The sequence below is a fragment of the Calonectris borealis genome, chromosome 10, assembly GCF_964195595.1.
Source record: "Calonectris borealis chromosome 10, bCalBor7.hap1.2, whole genome shotgun sequence".
Taxonomy (NCBI): domain Eukaryota; kingdom Metazoa; phylum Chordata; class Aves; order Procellariiformes; family Procellariidae; genus Calonectris; species Calonectris borealis.
In genome coordinates this window covers 2,943,739-2,965,624 of record NC_134321.1, presented here as the reverse complement: position 1 = coordinate 2,965,624, position 21,886 = coordinate 2,943,739, and the positions used below count along the sequence as shown (strand labels likewise).

The window sequence follows — 21,886 nt, the reverse complement described above, 5'->3', positions numbered from 1 at the left end:
ACATAATTATCATATCTTCCTAAAAGTCTAAGCAGGCATTTTATAATCCTGTTGTTAAAAATAAATAAATAAAACCCAACAATCTGCATTCAGGCTCTTACATATGTAAACAGTGGAACATGAGGGCAGAATATATTTTCCAAAGTACCTAATGGTAGTTGAGGTCAGTTACAGTTATGACTCATTAGAGTATTGGACTAAGAATACGCTTTTTAGTATAATTAGTGTACCCTTAGAAAACTGCAGCAATCTTGTATTCACTTTAGTTCTTCCAGCATTTTCGGGGTGTTTGGGCATTAGTCTTAGGCAAATATAATAGGGTTATATTGCGTTAACCTCACTTACAAACTCTGCAACCACGTGCAGCATCTCTCTCCCTTTTTTTTTATTGCTCAAATAACTTTCAAAGGTGCCTTATAAAACACAGTACTATCTAATTAGTCATATAGAAGATTACAGCTGCTTAACTCAGTGTTCAGTTTTTTGCTGATTCAGAAATTCCAAAGGAATAAAACGTACAGTGTGTGATAACACAGCTCGGCAGATCCTCCTCCGAACTGTCTTTAAAGAAAAAAAATTAATAAGAAAGAATAAAAGAAAAGTAATGAGTCAGGCTGAAATGTTCATGACAAAAGGTGAGATTCTTGTAAAATGCATCTTATTCTGGATTGGAAGAACTTGAAGGAGCAACAAGAATATTAGATCCGTGTGCAGGCTCAGAAGTGCCACAGTTGGAAATCTATATTTGTAGCCATAAAGATGAGAACTTGCAAAATGTTAGCCTTTTTATCATTTCATGGGATGTGATGTATCCGATTTCCCTAACTAAAGGGGGCAGGGAGAAAATTATTTTCAGGGCTTTAGCTCCGACTTGAGATGGAGCCCAGCATCAGACAGCACCAAATGGGGATGCACACCCTGTCACTAACACTGGTGGTACCTTGTGCTTCCAGAGCTCACCTACGCGTGGATCTTCAACGAGTACCCGACCTTCGTACACCAGGACAATCGCCGCTTCGTTTCACAAGAGACTGGGAATTTGTACATCGCGAAGGTGGAAGCTTCAGATGTGGGCAACTACACGTGCGTGGTGACGAACACGGTGACCAACAGCCGGGTCGTGGGTCCCCCCACCCCACTCATCCTCAGGAACGACGGTAGGACTTAGAGGAGGGGTATTGGGGGCTGGGGTTGGAGAGTTTGTTTTGTTTTCTTTGACTGGCTGTCACCCAGAAATTCAGAAATGGCCTGAAATATTTTTATCAGAGTAAAAGGGGAGATTTTCCGCTTCACAGAGATTCAGTGAGGTTGGAGACCTCTGCTTTAGCCGTGGTTCAAAGTCACAGACAGTGGGGTTTATGATGCTGTGCCCAAGGTTGCTCTTCCCACCACTGGAACAACTCTCAGTATCCGGCAATAATTACAAAAGAAAAACCTGGTGATGCTTGGCCAAAGACAGGAAATAAAATAGATTTTAGAGTTTGGATATACTACAGTTTTGCTCATTTTATGCAGCCCAAAAGTGAACAAAAGCACTTTGTTGTTTCGGTAACTGTTAGCTCAGGCTGTATTTCCGAGTAGAATGGGTGCTATTTTTAGTAGTCTGTGGAATAACACAAAAAAGCACGAAGAAACCAGAAGAGGATTTCTAAATTTATACAGACAATTGATTTGTATCATCGTCATTTTTGAGTAGATAAGAAAAATAAATTTACATGTTAATTTGCAATTAAAAAATTAATTAAAATTTGTCTGTTTAAAGGAAAACAGTTAGGACATTTGTTCCAGAAATAGAAATGCATTATTAGAAACTTCTTCTAGAAGATGATCCATTGTCACCTAGTGGTATTTGACAAAAATTCCTCGCCTGTGAAGTACGGGCTCGTTGCTGCCAGCATCCTGCCCGTAGCCGTCCCCTTCATGTGAACATGGTTCTTGCGGACGGGGAGTTTGGAAACGTTGTCGGCGATGAGCAAGCGCCGCGGTTAACCGGGAGGGGTGAAGACGGCTGCTTTCCCAGGTCTGTGCCAGATCTGCTCTCTGTTACGGGGGAGGCTGCATTTCTGTAAACGCAGTGGCAGTAAATCTGTCCCTCTGAGTCCGGAGTAAGTCATCTAATGTATGGAAGATAGAGAGGAATATTTAAATTTGTCTCATACTAACATTTTCAGCGTTGAAGAAGAAATATTTTTAAGTATTACGTTAACAGGACTTTTATGCAAACCTTACCTAGCTGAAAGTGCTTCCATTTATCACAGTCAAGCTCGATGTCTGCTTCTGTTCTGAGACGGGGCGGGTGCTGGGATGATTGCTGGGCGGCCTGATTGCAAAGTGCCTCGCCCAGGGCTTTACCCCAGTGCATCGCTCCCCCGCGCGCTCCGCTTTATTTACAGGGACCGATTGCCTTCCTGAGGTGATTCGCAGGAATGTTCTCTGATTCCTTTGAAGTGCACTCTGCTGTTTATTAAAGATATGAAACTTTAATTGAACCTCTGAGGGGCTGGGGAATGCATTCCTGAGTTAAACAGGAAAGGTGCTGTAGTATCTGTGGAGCCAAAGATGGCTGTAATCAAAAGCCGAATATGGGCTAAATGTGTATTTTAAAACAGGATTGCACTAAGTGCGTATTTTAAAATAAGATTGCACTAGTATTACAGGCAAGCTTCATTTTAAAAATCAGCAGGTCTCAATTTTTCATCCCACATAGAGTAACCCATCGAGTAAGATCCGAATATAACACACTATCACACTTGAAAAGAGAAATTAGATATGTTGCTTCAGAATTGTGAACAACAGAAGTGGGTAAAATGCAAGGCACATCGTATTTCCACTGGCAAAGTTGTCTTGCTTATCCTTTGTATTCATATCTGACATGTCCAGTATGTCTTAATATATGCAACATGCTGTTTTCTTTACAACACTTTATCATTAAATTAGTAAGCTCGGAGGCAAGCTCATCAACAATTAATGTTTCAGTTCCGTTTAATTGCAATTAGTGAGTTAAGTGGAAAAAAATTCATAATGTACCTCTCCCAGTCGATTTACATGTACTGAGCTGCTCCTCTGGCTGCTGCCCCGGGGTGGGCAGCAAGGTGCCGCGTCTGCGGGGGCCCTCGTGCAGCTCGGGAGAAGGGGTGGGGGGTCCCACATTATGGAGGGGTTGATGCAGCTCTGAGGCCGCTCAGCCGTGGGCTGGAGGGCTGGCGTCCCAGACGGGACACTCTGACCTCCTCCGATGCACCTTTCATCAAATCGTCTGTTGCTACAAGTTTCTAAGTTATTGCCTGGTTGGCTTTCGTATTGAAATACTTTTTGTGAATTCTGAAAAAATCCACGTACTTCACAACAATCTCCTCCTTGTGAAATTTCTGGTTTTCTCAAAAATCAAAGTTATTTTTAAACTGCTGTTATGCAGAATTAATTATGAGTCCCTGTAGTTTATACATAGCCCCGTTACTTTGAAAGAAACAAATGGTGGAGTAAGATACTATCCAAAAGGAATACTGGTCACGTAGAACTAATAGTGCCTATATTTGGTTTTTTAATTATTTCACACTGAGCTAAAGAGAGGAAAAGAGAAGTCTTTTTCCTTTTATGCTGATGATAATCTCTCACTCAAAAAATTTAAAAATCCCTAATTCCAGAGCTGTAGGAAGAAAACAGAGTTCAGATGCTCACAGTTTGTCTGACCCTATGCTGCTCGATATCAAAAATTTCAATTGTTTTAACAGATATGTGTATGAATTATGTGGTGGGTGTTCTTACTGTAGCCGATGTTCAAACTGCTCATCAAACTAATGAACAGTCCTTGTTCCCCAGGAGCGGCTCGCCGCTGCAGATCTGTGTGCAGGACAGCACGTACTGGGCTGAAATCTCGCCCGCGAGAACCCTGAGGTTTCTTTTGACATTTCTTCTTCAATTTACGGCAGTAATTTTTCTAGACTCAGTTGTGAATCATTTAGGCTTTTTACGTCAAATACCTGCCGTCTTTGTCGTGGTTATTTTACTTGAATGTAATTGTCCTCAAAAAGCAGCTTTTCAGCATGTGTTTTTTCAAGCGCTGCTTGCTTTACAATGCCAGGCTTTTGAGCTGTAATCTGTAAAAGGAAGAGATACGGATGTAGGGGATGAAATCAGATCCTGTAGGCAGATTGCTTTCCCCACCTGTGCCTTTTGTGCTTCTCTTTTGCTTGTTTTCAGCTGTGAGGCTCTGGAGTTACAGATCTCCTGATGTTGTTTGCAGTGGCTTTTTGTAACCAGCGGTACATGCTCTTGTTGACAGAATTTGGGTTCCTTCCCTGTCGCTGTGCTGTGGAAGCAGAAGGTGCCTCTTATCCCATTAGTTATCCTCAGACAGCTTTTCCTCCTTGGAGAGATAAATATCATAGAGGGTTATGGAATGGTGGTAGGGACAGACCATGCTGAAGCAACTGGCGCAATCAGTGCGAGCTCAAACCCTCTGCTTCTATGGAGAGAGGTTATCCGGTGATGATAAATACAGTGTACAAGGTACAGCGTGTGCTGGGAAAAGGATGTTTTTCCTCTGTCCCTCTTAATTCCCTCCCGCAAATGCATGCAATCACCCCCTATCTAAATATTTTCATGTAGCTGTATGGATTTGTGGCAGCGAGGATGCTTGCAATGCAGGTGGATAAAAGATTTAAAGACAATATTATGTAAGCGCATCAGTCCCCTGAAACTGCACGCTGGGACCTCTCCTCCTGAAATGTGCACCCATATTCCAGCACAGGTCTTCGGGAATGACAAGCAGCTCCCCCTTTCACATCACGTAAGTGCTAGTGTATAAAAGGAAAAACTATAAGATACTATGGTTTTCTAGATTTCCCAAGGTATTGAGGTTGAGTTTCAGCTTGCGTTCTGCAGGGATGGGAGTTAGTCTCCTTAGGGCCATGGTGTAGTGGGCATGGTGGTGTTGGGTTGACGGTTGGACTCGATCATCTTAGAGGTCTTTTCCAACCTTAATGATTCTATGATTCTAGTCCTGACACTACAGCTGGTACCTCCCATTGCAGAGGAAGGGTTCTCTGAGCTATTTGCATGCTGGGAAATAAAATAAATAGCTAAATGTGTATGGCCCCAAAGGCTGAGAATGATCCTAAAGCCTGAGGTAAGGTGTCCACTAGGATTGTAGCACTTACTGCAGCTCAGACAGAAAAAGCATTTAAATTTGAATGGTTCTTTCCCAAACAAGCCGTCTGGCAGTTCTCCACAGGATATGGACTGGAAGAGAGGGAGGAAAGGGAACAAACCTGCAACACTGTCTCCTCCATTTAATAAACCGGTGTCCGTTGTCTGTCCGCCCTTGGCTGTCCTGTCCCTGTCGAGGCCACCGTGTCACCCAGAAGGGCAGCAGGTACCCCAGAGTGCCATCCCCACCGCCACCCCAGCACCTTTGGGACCCTCTGGGCAATCCCAGCCCTGCAGCAAACACCAGCCAAAGCCTGTTAGGAGCACCCAGGTGTTGAGAGGCACCGCTCTTGCAGTACGTTACCTCTCTTTAAAATGCACTTCATATTTTTTATATCAGAATTAAAACAGTAATAGTAGGAAAGAACTGAAATAGTCCTGGAATAAAATTACCATCAGCGGCAGCTGTATGGGCCAATTAAAGTTTAACATTTCACAGGTGTTGTCAGGAAATGCATATCATCTCCTCAGAAAAATTAGCTTGCTTCTGAATTCCTGGGACTTTCATCCAAAACCACATTTTTAAGCCTTGAAATTGGAAGAAAAATACAAAAGCCTCTGAAATGCAAACACTTAGAGCATCTGATGTGCTGTGACACTGGAAGTGCTCTCCAAGCTACAGACCCGGTGTCTATTTTAGTCTTTTATTTTCTCCCCCGTCCCTTCCACCTGCACAGCTAAGTCAGATGTTAAATCACGCAGGAACCGCAGGAAAAATAAGGACTATCTACATGGAAATGGCTTTGGATTCAGGATGGAGATATCTCAACTGCACTGATGTTTCTGATATAAAGCGGAGACGGCAGGACTCACAATATACCGTGTATATATATATATATATATATATATATATATATATAGGTAGGTAGGTTATAATTGCAGTGGGAGCCCTGTGATTTTTCCAGATATGAGTCCTGATTTTTAAGTGGTTAGTTTGCAGTAACGCTGGTAAAACAGCTGCCCTCGCAGTTGTAAGAGGCAGCAGCAGTTGCCTGAGCTGCAGGGGCATGGGTACGGTGGCCAGAGCTGATGTCCCGCGGCCCCAGGTAGCCTTCCCATCCCGGTCTGGGGTTTGGTCACCCCTGGGATTAGAGCTCTCCAGTCCCAGCCCGAGGCAAAGAAATAGAAACAATAAAAGGAATGAGTGAAGAGAAGGCAAAAAAAGCCATTTTTCGTCCCTCCCATTCCCGTCTCCTGCTCTGTCAGGTGAATAATGTATTAATAATACGTTCTGCCTTAATTTCCTAAATAGCCCGTTAGTGTCACCCAATACTTTACAGCCTGCTTTGCCTAAGGGGACCGAGTTCCTGCTTCAGGAGTGGAGGAGGCACAGAAGAAGGAACCGTTCTCGTGGATTTTGCTTCTTGAGGACTGGTTTGTAGCTGGCCGGTCAGTGGGCAGGCAGCTCCTCGGGCCGGCTCCCTTTCTCCCATGTTATTTGGCTGCTGCGTTGTCTCCCACCCTCCAGCTGGCTGCCAGCGGAGGCTGCAGAGTGGTTTTGGGGGGAGCTGCATCCCCTCTGCTCGCGTGCCTGGGCTGGGCTGGGGGGTGGCTGGTGGCTTCAGCCACCTCGGGGTGGGTGACGGAGACCACAACCCTTTCAGTCTCCAATCTGAAAGCCAGCATCTTCCACAGTAAGGCAGCTGCCTGAATCCGGTTAGGCTTTCATGGGATGTGTACCCTCAAAAGCTCTTCCTCTGCCAAATTTGTGGTCTTCATTGCAGAACGTGGAAATACTCTTCCAGGAAAAGATCTCAGCAAGTTCTAGTATCAGCAGAACTGTGCTGCTGTTCCCAGACGTTCACACCCAGCCGTGCCCTTGGGCACCACGGGCAGTAGCTGTTCTTGGCTTGGCTGAAGCTTGCCCAGCAAACGTTTAGCACACAGTCTAGAGAAATTTAGGCAAGAATGCAAAGATTTGGCAGTGATAATCGGGAGAAGAGAGGATTTTCCATGATATTAACTGCAACAGACACTTCCAGCCCTTCAGGGCCGCAGTGTTAACGTGCAGAGGGCTAATGAGTAGCGTACCCCCTAATTCTTGTTTGTGTAGTATGTAAATGCTGGAGCGCTGATGCAGACTTGTGGGTTTCCTGCTATACGTGCTGGCCAGGACATGACTGTGGAGGGAGTATTCATATTGTTCACAAATGCATTTAATTTTGATGACTGATGTTGTGCAGCAACTACTCTTTATCTAATGTAGCAGCAATGCATATTTGCAATTAACGGGTTGGAAGAAAGATGATGTAACCTGCTATTGCACCAGAAGAGGTAATACATAGGTCAACAAGTAAAGGTAGACTTGACGTAAGCCTCATACTGAGCATTTTCAGCTTTAAAACTCTTAACTGTGAAAAAGTAAAGAAAAAAAGGCTTTCCTTGCATCCTCTTTGCAAAGCAGAGGGGCAGAAAGCAGCACTGCAATCACAGGCCGCCATAAGCAGCCCTGACTTACCTGAATATCTCTGCGAACTCATGCTATCTCGTTTCTGTATTACTCTGCTAACTCGTTTCTGTATTTGTGCATACTGGTGGCATTCATCCGGTCTGATCCAGCACCACTCCCGCCTCGCAGCCCGTGCGCTCCTCGCCTGCCCCGCGCTTGGCCAACATCCAGGAAGCGCCTTGCAGTTAAGATTTAAACTGCAATCATCAATTAGCTGATAATCACTGTTGCTGAAATTATATGTGCCGGTTTTAAGACAGTACAGTGACTAGAACTGTAGCCATTTATCATGAATATAATGGCCTTTTTATGTGCACAAATTTTTAAACACAATTTCATAAAGAGGCTGCCACGATACGTGATTTATTGGGGCAGTAAAAATAAAGAAATTACCCAAAGAGTATATGATCTCTGCGCATGTAAATCTTTGAAGTTAATAGAAGCCTTGATTAGCTCCAGTGCTTTTAAAACTTTTTCTAATGGCTATTTGTTCCGCATTTCATTTTCTAGAAGGTGGTGAACCTCCCTTATATTGCTTTCCTTATTTCGCAAGTTACCTGCAAAAATCCTAAATATTCAAAAGCAAAAAGTAACAGAGCCATGAAGAAATTTTAATCTTTGGCAGATGGTGTGGAGCACTGGTTCAGATTTTCTTCTGGCAGTAGATGGGAAAAGAGTCCACACTACACGGCTGTTAGAAACAGGCCATGTTTAAAATGAATGGATTAATTGGGCAAGTAATGATGTATAGAACAGCTCTGTGCTAGCACAGGAACACTTGTGAATTTATTGCAAAAATTCAGCCAAGCCTTAGCATCTATTTTATGTTCACAGGGGTGATGGGAGAGTATGAGCCGAAAATAGAAGTGCAGTTCCCAGAAACAGTTCCATCTGCAAAAGGAACAACGGTGAAACTGGAGTGCTTTGCCTTGGGGAAGTAAGTTTTGATCCATTATTATCATTCCTCCAGCTTCTCACTTTCATAGTGCTGTATTGTAGAGTTTGCAAGACTTGCTAATCCTTCATTTGCCTCAGCAGAAGTTATTGCAAGCATTTGTAACAGACAGGGGACTTGGGGAGCAGGGGCTTTGCTCGCCAACAATATGAACTCCCAAGGAAGAGAGAAGATGTAACTTGTTTTGTAAAGGTGTGTTTGTGCACCTCCTGATCTGAGGTCTCATGCAACACTTGAAACGTGTCTCTTGTTTCTAAAGTAAACACTAGCAACACTTCCAAAATGAAAATGTGGGACTGGCAGGAAAATGGATGTATTGTCACCGCAGAATCCCAAATTCAACTTTGTCAAAATAGCGTTTTTATAATATACAGTCTGCTGCTTTTAAGACTATGTGAGCAATGCACCATTGGTATACATATGTATATTTATATTATATATAAGCCACCCATAATAAAATTGCTCCAGATCTTACGCAGAGTCTTCAGACTGACCACGTCCTCATCATCCTCAAACGTGAAACAGTGTTAAGTTGGTCAGACAAGAGCTTATCGGGACAAGACCCATAGCTTTTTCTACGAGTCTTATTTTGCTTTATTTTTCTTTTTTAGCCCAGTTCCTACAATTAGCTGGAGGAGAGCGGATGGGAAACAGATACCCAGAAAAGCCAGGAGACACAGATCAAGTGGACTTCTTGAAATCCCAAATTTTCAGCAAGAAGATGCTGGACTCTATGAGTGTGTAGCTGAAAATGTGAGAGGGAAAAACGTTGCACGAGGACAGCTGATGTTTTATGGTAAGCAGTCTGCTTGCTTTCAGGGGGGTTTGTGGTATCAAGTGCAATATGCAATAAATATTTTGAGAGAGTAATTTTGAGGGGTATTTTTTAAATTACTCTCTTTTACAAACAGCACGTCTCAAAAAAGGTATAATTTGAAATAAAATCTATCTGAATGGTGCATATTAATTGAGAATCAGAGCAGCTGGAACAAAAGCGCTTCGCTGGAAGGACATTGGCATGGTAACATGCAGAAAGCGCTTGCAAACAGCTCATTTGCCTTCTTGTGGCTGTGAGGGTAAAGCAGGTATTCTGGTGGAGCATCATCGTGGTTACAACTTGGGATTGATTATGTATGTGGTGCCTCAGCTTGTGTTAACAAGTGTTAATTGCTTATAACCAATTAAGGACTGCTTTCAAGAGGGGTCACTGGTTGCACAGCCTGGAAAGTTGGGATTTAACCCTGTTGGAGCTGGCAGAGTCCTCGCCGCCCGAAGACTTTGTACACCAGCTGCTCTTACACTCACATCACAGCCATTGTTCTGGGCACAATATAAATGTAAAACTTCAGCTTCATAGGCCTTCTGTGTTAAGTAGAAGGTGCATTGGTGCCTCTAATCCTGATAGAAGTGTCTGCCCATCCCCAAACTTCTGCTGGAAACAGCCCCGTCTTGCAAAGCAGATCAAATGCTTCTAGGAGCTGAACCAAGCTTACAGGGGGAAAGTTTGAGCTGTTCTGAGTTACTGTGGAATTAGCTGTGTAGAGGTGAACGAGAGTCACAGAGAGGGGTTTTAGAGGTATGAATGGGCTGTTGGTTTGGTACTTAGTTTCTGTTTGATGTTTTTGGAGGGGAGAAGGCTGCAGGTTACACACCCCGCACACAGGCGTGCAGAGACCTTCCCCCCGTCATAAAAATCTTTGCTTTGTTGCTGCTCTGTTAACATCTTCAGGAGCATAATAGAGTGTCATTCTTTATCGAACGCATGCAGAGAAATTCAGTGTTTTCTCCCCCAAATGCTCCTGAGGGCCCAACTTCTGTCAGCAGGGAAGATTGGGTTGAACTCCAGAGATGAGAAGAATTTTTTTGATTTTTAGTAAATTTGCCACAGAAAAAGAGTTTGGGAACTAACCCTCCTGGCAAAACTGGATTGAATTTGGTGAGTAATGTAATTTTTTTTAAAAAAAAGGCATATATAGGGATATTGTAAAATTTGAAATATTTCTAAAGACATTTCATTTAGAAATCAGAACTTTTGGGGCTTCCATTTCAAATGAACGCTTCTTTTAAAGTTGAGTAAAATATGCAATGAGAAAACCTTAAAAAGGAATGAAATAGCAAGAACAAAGTGAAGACTTCCATGTTAAGGAAGTAATCTGGGGTTGATTCAAACTGGTGTTTCTTTTTTAATTAAGAAACTTGAAGATTTCTTTTTCTGTTCATCAAAAAAATGCATGTTTCTCCTGATTTTTCACATGTGGACAGTAAATGAAAAGACTCATCAGTTGTACAGTTTTGCTCAACTCACGCAGCCATACCTGCCTTCCTTGCAAAGCAGTAAATTGAGCCTTTGATATACTCCTACCATCGCATATATTAAATTATAATCTAATTACTGTAATGAATTTACCAGTCTGGATCCCATTCCTGGAGGACTGCAGATCCTACACAAAAGCTGCCACCATGGCTAGTGCTGGTTTTCACACTCAAGATGGCATTTCAGTAAAGGCACTCAAGCTATTATGGGAAGAGGAGTGTTCTCCTCTCTCTCTGTGATGCTGGGAACTATCTTTACATCCGCTTTTCTTCATCTGAGCAGAGGAGTTCCCTATGGAGTGGTGTTAGCCTGCCACCTCTGCTAGTTACTGGTTTTAAACATAATTGACTAAAATATCATCCTTGTTGTCTTGAGGATGATGAGTTACTAGTTTATAATTATTCAGTTCAAGGATACCTTGTGTTTGGCAGACATTTAGTACTGAAAACAGATCCCTTTTAAAAAAAACTTGCTTTCTGTAAGCTAGGCTCTGGAGTTTCACATGGCAGCGAAATGTTTTTAGGGAAGGTAACTTACTGTAAACATTTTATACAAATAGTTGAAACTGAAAGTAAGTCATTTTCCTTAATCATTTTTCTTTTTAAAGCTGAGAAGTGTTATGTCGTTATTGAAATACAACTGTAATGTTGGCAGAGCTTTTCCCGTTGCTTTTGGCGGGTCGGGGCTGGCACCCGGAGAAGGGAGCGCTCCGGAGGATGTGATGCGGGCGGTCGGATGTGCCGCCTACGCTCGGTGACGTGCTCTGTCACGATGCGTGCCCTGGAGATAGCAGTCTGACTCTAACGGCGTGACTCCTTTACACCCAGTTATCTGCCTCTCTGCATAGTATAAAATAAAAAAAAAAGAAGAAAAAGAAAATGAAATTCAAATTTGCCTGCTCGCTGTAGATAACCCAGCGTTGCCTCCGTTGTCAGGTTCTTTCAGTGCTCCTGGAAGTTGTCAGGGAAGCTTGACTTTTGCTGTATTTCATCCTTGTATCAATGTTTATTTTTTCCTCTGTTAGCATATCAGTGACACTGAAGTTGTTTGACATTCTCATTGCAGCAGGAAAGGTTAATTAAACGTGCAAGATCTGTTCTTCCTCTGTTTTCTGTGCTTTGAGCCCCTGCAACAGGCTGTGTTTTATTGCTCTCCAAAAGCATTTGTTCTGAGTGCTGTATGTCCTACTTGACAGATAGACCTACAGAATAGAAACCATGTTAATGTTAATGCAATTACAGTGACTTATACCTGTTTCCTTGTCTATTATAACTCTGAACGACATATCACTTGTTTTCTTGCCGTAAGTCTCTTACTCTGTCTGCCATTCCTAACCAGATACCACGTACCTCAAATTAGCTCCTGAGAACTAGCAAATTAAACTGCAAAACCTCTTCTTTCCGCCCTCATTTAGCAGCCATAAATGCACGTTGCACCGCGTTCCTGACTTTGCAGCTTGCTCCCCGCAGACCCTGTGCCTTTTTGAGCCAGGCCAGGTCAATCCCTGCGGCTGAGGCAGGTGAGATCCCCGGCGGAAGCCGGCGTCGGCACAGCCGGAGCACATCACTGTCACGGCGCGGGCTGCACCGACACCTCTGCTTCGAGTGCCTGCTTTTCCATTGAACTCGGCAGCGAGGGTCAGCCACGCCGTCAGCTATGTGTTTTGATCCGCAGCATTGCGGAAGCACTCCCATTGACCTGATTCTATTTTTAATCTGGCTGCTCATAAATTTTAAATTTGATAACCCTCCACGAGGCTAAGATTTATATCCTGAGGAAAAAGCAACGCCAACAATTGGTTTTTTGGCAGAAGTACAGTAAACAGATTACCTTAGCTAGCTAATTTGAAAAGAAATTGCCTTTTCGTTCATAAAACCAACATCAAGGAGATGCTTATTTATTATTGTCAGGGACGTTGTTTCATTCATGTTAAGTTTAGATGCCATTTCAGTCAGATCTTTTTTTGTCAGACAGACAGTCACAACCCAAAGATTGTCCTGAACCTAAGGCAAGAGGCACCGGGCAGATGCACGAGCACAACGCACTCATAAGGGGTTGTTGCGGCTGCTCATCCCTGTGCTCAATGCCTCTCCCACGACGGAGGAGAGCCTCGCGCCCCTCTACAGCTCCGCTGACGTCCCTTGGCCGGGTTCTCCCTGCTGACCATCGTCAAAGGTCTCCGTACCACCCCACCAGCGTATTGCTCTCCTGGACTTTTTTAAAATATCAGTGTATTTTTTTTATGCAAAGTGTGAAATGAGATGGTTGTGCCAGTGCTTACTCCTTGGGCTCTGCTTCAGTGTGCATTTAGACTTTCCTATATTGAGTCTGTCTGATGAGACAATGCAACATCTTAAATATCCCCCACCCCAACAACATGTATAGTCTGAATAACAGAAAACAGGAAGAATAGCTGTCAAAGTGATCCAAATATAAGCACGTTCAGTGGGGCTGGTAGCGACAGCACTAAGAAAGCAGCACTGGGGGAGGCTGCTCCGCTGTGCAGGCAGGGAGGGACAGGCAGCCCATTACAGGCAGGGGTGCTTGGGGCTGAGGAGCTGCACCACCACTGGGAACGCTTGTCTGCCAGAATTATGACCAAAAACATGCGATTTGGCATTGGGCTTTCCAGTCAGATCAACGCTGTCTTACACAGCCTGGAAGAGAGGGAAAATATCCAAGTACCGAAACAGCTCGGTTTCGGCCAGCACGGATGCGGGTGCTGAGTCGGCATCGCCTGTGTTGCTCTGGGGTCCTCCAACATCTCTCTCGCCTGAGCTCATCTGGTCCCTGCCCAGCACCTTGCTGGCAAGCCGAGGCAAGGAGGAAAAAATTGCAGTTAAAATGGTTTCTAAAAGTGTCAGCACAGCAGCATGCGCATTAGCAGAGAGACAGACTTATTTGTAACTGCTTACAGTTCTTTGCAGCATTTTGTAAGATATTCAGCAGAAGCCATTTAATTGGCTGGACCGCTTTTCAGATTAAATACTTCTCAAATCAAAGTCCCACCAGGAATTTATGCGGCTCCTTAATTTTGCAGTGAAAAGAGTCCCCCTTTCATCAATGGGCCTGTGTTTTATTTGTGTGAAAGCTACTTTATGCCACTTTATAAAACAACCTTAAATGTAAATCATATTATGCTCTTCATTATGGTTAGAGGTCTAAAAAGGAAATTTGCATAAGTGAAAATCAGGCAGTTGTATGTCTTTACTCCGTTTAGGTCCCAGATCACAAATAATTTGCTGAAAATTCAAAGCCACTTGAAATAAAATGAGTTTCTGGACTGATAAAAATACAAGAAAATTCACATAAATAGGACAAGTATATATTATTATTAATTATAATTTACATGCCTCACTAGAAAACCCAGTTTGCTACCTATTATGCAGGTACATTGCCAATTGATTTCTCACCTTCAAGCATCTCCATGTTCATTTTATTTGAAGTTCTCAAATCTCGTGTTGTTTCAGAATATTGTGCCAATTTAACTCTTGCTTAACCACCACTTAAACACCTGGCAGCAGCCCAATCTATCCTTCCAGAAAGGGGCAGTTGGCCTTGGGAGCAATCATTGCGGTGCCCAATCTTGGTTGGTTACCCTCGCCCTGGGGAAAATCACTGCTCGGAGCGGGGATGTCTTGACTCCTGCCAGTGGAATATGTATTTTCTCAGACTTTAGTGCCGGAGGGAGTAACTCTGAGTTTTGAATAATTTGCTGCCCAAGGGAAGTCTTGCATCCAGAACAGTTTCTGCATGGAGAACAGGCATGTTTCTCCTCCACTGTTTCTTTTCCAAGGAATTGCTGGAAACCTGCTTATAAAGAAATCAATTTTTAGGAGATTCAGAAAAAGTGCTCAAATTGTTATCATTTTGGCTTGGAAAAATAGCTCTCCAGCAGGAGAAGCAAAAATACAAATAGGTATGAGAAATGAAGTGAGAAGGCTACTCATAGAGCACCCCACACCTCCCTTACTCCCCTGGGTAGCTGCAGTCTAGAGCATCAGTGATAAAAAATAACTAAATCCCTGAGGACTGGTCTTTATGAATGTGCCTGTAATACCTACAGTCCTTTGGTGCCCGGCGTAACTGGGGAGCAAGTCATGTAATGGTGCAGAATAGCTTATGGGAAAGGAGGTAAATAAGAGGTAGGGACAATTTAAGTATTTTTATCAGCTAGGTTAACTCCTTCAAATTTTCCTCCATTTCTTTTCCTCTGATTTTTAATGTTTTAGTCCCAAGCAGAACTCCCAGGCTGGTTCATTATGGTCAGACTTCTAGAGAGGTACAAGGGAGACATCCTGCCCAAGTGGCAATATCGGGTGAACTTTCCAAAGACGCAGACAAATGGAGATCGTTTAGGTGCAACATTCAAGCAAATGACTTTGGTGGAGGATTTGCACAGCTTTGAGAGTTGTATAGATTTCAAATAGTCCTTAATTGGCAATGGAGGTCAGGAGGAAGGGACTAAGAGGAGGAAAGGAAGAGAAGAGGAGAAGCAATAACTTAAAGTCTGGTTTTACGTTCCTGTGATCATTGGGAAGAATAACAAATTAGGGACATATGGGTTTTGTTTACAGAAGCTATATCCCCATGTGGACCAGGATGACACGTGCACTTGTCTGCACAAACCTTATTCACTGGCTGCATTCTTTATTTTTAATTACTCATGTGTTTTTCCCATCTGTTTTTCTTACTTCTTATGCTTGGTTTTCTGGTCTTTAGACTTTTCTGATCCTGGGCTCAGTCTCAATCTCCTTAGAATAGATATAGTAATGGACAAGTCATTCAGCCTTTCATCTGCCATTAATGATGAATTACACAGCCTGCACTAGGCCATCAGCTGCTATAAATTGGCTTAGGAACACTGAAATCAATATACACCGACCGAGAATTGGATTCTGTATATGTATTAGTACTTCATTTGCTTTAGTCTTTTTGGTTGTTTTGAACTCTCAGACAATTGCAAAGTCCTACAGATTTATTTCTGGTTTATTTCTTACATTGGTCCCATAATTCTCTGGTTTTGTTACTCGTTTCTGATGCGATGCATCATCACCGGCTGTGTCACTTCATTTTCAAATGATTTCTGCTCCACCTTTCCAGTGCCTACTTTTGCCTTTCAATTCATTACACTGAAGGACAGACTCATTCTGGATTTTTTGGTCTTAGTGTGAAGCAGGAGTATATTTGGGTGTACTTTCCTAATCACCTGGTTTAAAGTGCCCCACTTTGCATTGGTGAAGACTGGAAGGTGATCAAAGGGAAACAGGTTTTTTTCTAACTGCTGCCATCATTTTTCTTCCGTCCCCCTGAGTACAAATTCAGAGAGCTCTCATCACCTAGCAGGGGGATATTTTTCTTTAAAGCTATCCTTATGTAAGAGTCATGCTTATATTTATAAGCTTTTTCTTCCACTTTATAGTTCTAGCATATGAATTTTTCTTGCAATTCAGATGAATTCTTAATCAGCTTCCATGTAATTTTTTTCTTTAGTACCGGATTTTTCGTCTGGGATGTTTCCAAGGCCAGTAATATTTAAGTACTCCAAATAGGGCCAAAATATTTCTGGACCCATCATATGAAAGAATTCATCTTTGGTCAGTGCCACTGAAATGATCCGAAGGACTTTTTCTAGAACACTACTACCAGTCACAAATTAAACCTTGTATCTCAAATAATGGTGCTATACTAGAAAATGTTGTAGGATGGAGCTGGTTTCACATCCTTATTTGAATTTTTTTAATTATCGTGCTTGAAATCTTGTGTCACATTACCATGTCTTGGTATAATCCCCGAAGGGAGGCTGTCAAATTTCATTATATTATGGCGACTCTCATTTGGTGGCTCAGACATATTTGCTGCATGAACCAACCCTTGTGTATTACTCAAGATTAAGTCAAGAGCATGCTTGCTATTCTCTGAAATGAACTGTTGAAAGGAGAGGTTGACCTAATTGGAAAAGTCTCCTGAAGAGCAGCAGAGAACGAAGCTCCTGTGAAATAAAGGACGACTCCGGTTTTCACTGAGATTTGTTTTTTGACCTATTATGCTCATTCTGTAATTGTCTGCATTATAAATGGCCTTAGGATGGAAAGCTTAACCGGTTAAAATAACGAGGGGGTGAAGAGTGGTGCGTGGTGCAAGGCTGTGGCTTGTGGGTGCTGCACAAAAGAGTGAAATGATTAGCGGGGAGGCAGCTCCCAGCGCTTCCAGCACCGCACATTTAAATCTCAGCACCGTTACTTAGGGCAGCAGTTCAGATGTGCAACCTGCAAAGTACAGCAGAAAGACTGGACAGGTAAAGTCTTTTGGTGCATTGGGTGAGAATTTTCCTTATTTGGAGAGTCTGCCTGAAATAAGGATAAATACTGAATTTTCTGTTCTCCTCACACGAGAGTTATCTTTCTTTTTATGTAGCATACACTTTATAGAGCACACCTTACCTTTCATGGGTTTTCTTGCTTTACAGGCTACTTTCAGTTGTTTTATCTGAATTTTTTTGTTGTCATGTGGGAAATCAGTAAAACACTCAGTACTGCAAAACAGGCAAATGGATCTGTGTGGTTTTATAGAGCTCCTTTTACGGTATCATAAGACTCTCTTCAACATTATGAGTTGGATGCTGTTAGAATGGTAAATATGCAAATTCATGAGTAATTTGCAAATGTCCTTGAGCCACTGAACCCGTTGCAGTTGCGCAGCATGTCTCAGTTCGATGGAATTGTTCAAATTCTTACTCCAAATGACAGAATTGACTTTCACCTTCCTACATTTAAAAACTTTCCCTTTCATATCTCTTTAGATACAGATAATAAACAAGCTTAAAATATTATAGGGGCAGGAGGGGCAGTCAGAGAAGTAAACACTGCTTGCCTCTCCTTTTCAGCTACTTCTTTTGCTTCTGCATTGTCATTACGTTTAGTTTGCTGCTTTTTTTGCAAGTCCCTTGGAGATAAGATGCTGTGCAAAATTCTTCAGCTTTCTTCTGTGTTTTGTAGGCACTGTGAGAAGAGAAGTGTGCAATGTGGTAGGTGTGGGGTTAAGCACACATCGCTCACAGCCTGAACACAGTTTTAAAAGCCACTCAGCTCCTTGAATGTGTATATCCAGCATCACGTCATGGTAGACATACCAATATTTTAGGTATAATCATACCAACTTACCATTTTGATATGGTATTTTTTAATTCACCCTTTCAGACCTTTCTCTGGCCCCTGTCCCTGTCCAAAGTTGTTACCTGTCTTTGAGTAATCTTAATATTTTTTTTATCTGATTACATGGGAAAAAGTATTAACCAGGTTCTTGGAGACCTCTGCTGGTAATATCTTCCTACTAAGTCTCTCAGATTTTATTATGTCAAAATGGGGCAAATGACCATTAAAAAAATCTGAACTCTCTTTTTTAATGGGACTTTCTGAAAAGTATTGTACGTATATCTAGACAGATGGGGTTTATGAAGGTCAGAGATTTTGTATGGTCTCCAAAAACACGGAATTTGATTTGCATGTGGAGTCTGGCTAAACTTAAGATGTATTTTTAAAAAAGCCAATAAACAACAAACTCTGATAAAAATATGTGAAACACAAGTAAAAACATAATCTCATAAGTGTCTGAAAACTGCCAGTACCAGTTTTCACCAAATTCTCCCAAAATGTATCTCCAATATCTGCTTTTGGACTTTCTAGGTTTGTTCAGTGTCATTAATACAATTATTGAGTCCAAAGATTTTTCATACAAATGGAAGATCTTCCTATGGTACTACTTGTAGATATGGCCCTAATCTAAGAAAAGACTGAGAATTTGGACCATGCAGGCCTAAGTTACTGGAATAACCTTAATTTCAATGCAGAGCTAGTTCTAAATTACAACGGATGCTAAATTTTAGAAGTCCTATAGATCCTGAAGAGGAAAATGTCTCTATTTGAAGGACCGGGGTCTAACAGTGCCATTTATTCCACTGGGGCAGCACATGAACTGTTATTTTGTTTTTATACAATGATCAGGATTTCTGAAGCTACTCTTTTTCATTAAGTGTTTTTATTAAAAATAAAATGAAAACAGGTTCTGATCTTGCACGTGCCACCTTCAAAAAGCAGAACTGGACTCAGGGGAAAAAATAATCTTTAGCAATTATTAAGCATGTTATTAAATCCAACTCTTAAATGTGCTAATAAAGAAAGCAATGGCCATTTGCTTGCATCTGGAGGGCACGCTGTTGGTTACAGACACAAGGCTTTATTCGTTACTTCTGCATTGCAGCTCAGCCCAACTGGATTCAGAAAATCAGCGATGCACGCGCAGCCATAGAGGAAAGCGTCGTCTGGGAATGCCGAGCGAGTGGGAGACCGAAGCCCTCGTACCGCTGGCTGAAGGACGGGGAGCCGCTGCTGCCCCAGGTAGGCACCACTGGAGCCCTTCGCCAGGAAGGAGGGTCACAGGCTCTGGAAGTGCTTTCATGCTCCGCCAGCTTTCTCATCTCTGCGTGTTTTACTACTTTTGGAATGGAAAGAGAAAGGATGGCGGTGCTCTGAAATCCCCCCGCTCTGTAGGTAATTCCTTGCCATGCCTGGTGGGCACCTCTGTACGGCTTGAGGAGAGCTGCTGTTACTGACAAGTAGGACACACGACAGCTCTACGTTCAGAGGTCCTCTCTGAAATGAAGGACCTAAGGGTGTAGAGACCCTTGTGAAGAAGAGGGAATGGCCGAATGGGACTATGGAGCCTGCAGCCAGAAAATGATCACTCCGGATTAATTTTTTTTTTTTTTTAGTTTATGATGTTCAGGTGAACTTCTGCTGCTAATGAAACCTTAGTGTTTCTGCTGGTCTCTAATGGCGTTCCCACTCCTCCTGCCGAGCTGTGTCCCTGTGCGGGTGACCAGGAGCGTGGCCTGCCATTGCCAGGGACAAAAGAGCTGCCTAAAGAAGGGTGATGCGCAGGAGCCGGGGAAACACACCCCCTCCCACCGCCCTGTCTGCCCAGCCTCTCACTGGCGGGTCATCGCTCAGTCCCATGGTCCTCCCCTGTTATAACCACAAACGAAAACAAGTCACCAAAGCATTGGCTTCACAGTAGCTGGCATTTTTTTCCCTTCACTTATTGTGAAAGAATATGGCAGCCCAGAGTTGATCAAACCCTGATAAAGATTGCACAAACATTAAATTTCCTCCCTACGGCCAAGTAGAAAGCCAATAGCTCTTTGTATTACTATTGTTTTAATTGGTGAGACTCCTGGGGAGGGAGGGAACACTTGGCTGTGCTTATTAAAATTGATAACATGAGCTCCATATCCTTAGGCTGACAAATGATACCCCGGTCTTTTGTTCCACATGCTAATTTTGCTTGCTTCACGCTGGTCACTAGCAGATGGTCTTGTACTTAAATCACGTTAATGGCTGATATGAAGTAAAGGGTCATTAAATTATTAACATCTATATTGTTTTCAGTAAACTGCAGAGTTTTTTAAGTATTTCTCTCTGTGCTAGCTAAGATGGCAACCAGTCTTACTAGCCTTCATTGCCATATATACTCATAATACCATTGTTTTAAATGTTTTAAAGAATAAGGTTGGCTGTGATAATGCCACTATGGAACAAAAGTGCATTTTTTGATTCAAGTTTATCTGCTTGAAAGGGATATTAATCTAAATGGTTTGGGTATTAAATCAATGAGAAGTCAAGGGAAAGTCCTCCAGTTTAAATTTCATCTACCAACTACTGTATTGCGTTTACCATTTAGTGTCTAACCTGACATAAATTTAGCTAGCAGACAAATAGATTGGAGCATGCAAATTCTTCCCATTACTGCTACTGGTTTTTTGTCCACCTTGGTATAAAATATAGCACAACAACTGCTGGGTTTATGTTCCAAGGAGGGATCTCCTTATTTACTTTTTTATTTGTTTTACTGTTTCCTACAGGGCAGAGTTCAGCTAGAGCAGGGCTCGCTCACAATAGCGAACGTCAGCCTGTCCGATGCCGGCATGTATCAGTGTGTAGCGGAAAACAGACACGGCATCATTTTTGCCAGTGCAGAACTGAGTGTCATAGGTAAGTTTACTTTCCCGAACACTGCAGACCTTCCAAAACCAGCAAAGCCTTTACCCAAGCTGGTTGTGCCAAATTTCAGCATCTGAAGCAGAAGTGCTACTGAGGATCTTGGACAAGTTGTTTTTAAGTAAGGCATGAAATGAAAACTTGAGAAAGTGGATAGGCAGAGAACAGATTTTTTTACATCATCCCACCTTCCCGTATTTTTCCAGGTGACTGAGCACAGAGAGCTGGCAAGCTCACTCAGCTTCTTGCTGGTTAGAAGCATTTATGGAGAAACATGAGAATTGCAGTTCCGAGCATACTGGACAGTAACTGCCCGCTCGTGGGCTGCAGAGGCTGACTCGCTTGAGGAAATGTTGAAAAACTACCTGACTGAGTAGACCTTCCACCACCCTAATGGCAATTGTAACGCTCCTGTTCCAAACCCTCGCCAAGAAAAACAACTTGTGCCCCACCTGTTTTGTCTACTTGTCCCAGTTTAACATCAAGAGAAGCTCCTGTGAATCCAGGTGGTTGAATACCGGATGGAAGGGAGTAGAGTTTACAGAGCCAGGCTCTTCTCAGTGGTGCCCAGGGCCAGAACAAGAGGCAATGGGCACAAACTGAAACACAGGAAGTGCCATTTAAACATAGGAAAAACTTCTTTACCATGAGGTTGGTTGAACACTAGAACAGGTTGCCCAGAGAGACTGTGGCATCTCCATCCTTGGAGATACTCAACATCCAAGTGGATATTGTCCCGGGCAACCTGCTGTAGCTGCCCCTGCTTGAGCAGAGGTGGGACGGGACCATCTCCAGAGGTCCCGGCCAGCCTCAGCTGTCCTGCAGGTCTGTACTTTATTCACAAACGTTGCTCTTGTATGAGTGGCAGGCCTGGAAACTGATACGTCAGCATAGATATGTGGTTT

The 21,886-nt window shown here is 42.8% G+C and overlaps 1 protein-coding gene across 1 annotated transcript in view; it reads left to right on the top strand.

The window, feature by feature from the left end:
• Positions 1 to 21,886, top strand: part of LOC142086084 (contactin-4) — a 345,243-nt gene that overhangs the window by 261,607 nt on the left and 61,750 nt on the right. Inside the window, exons 7-11 of the mRNA XM_075158605.1 lie at positions 954 to 1,157; positions 8,492 to 8,594; positions 9,224 to 9,408; positions 19,186 to 19,322; positions 20,846 to 20,975. Coding sequence (XP_075014706.1) covers positions 954 to 1,157; positions 8,492 to 8,594; positions 9,224 to 9,408; positions 19,186 to 19,322; positions 20,846 to 20,975 — 759 coding nt within the window. The remainder of the gene's footprint in view (positions 1 to 953; positions 1,158 to 8,491; positions 8,595 to 9,223; positions 9,409 to 19,185; positions 19,323 to 20,845; positions 20,976 to 21,886) is intronic.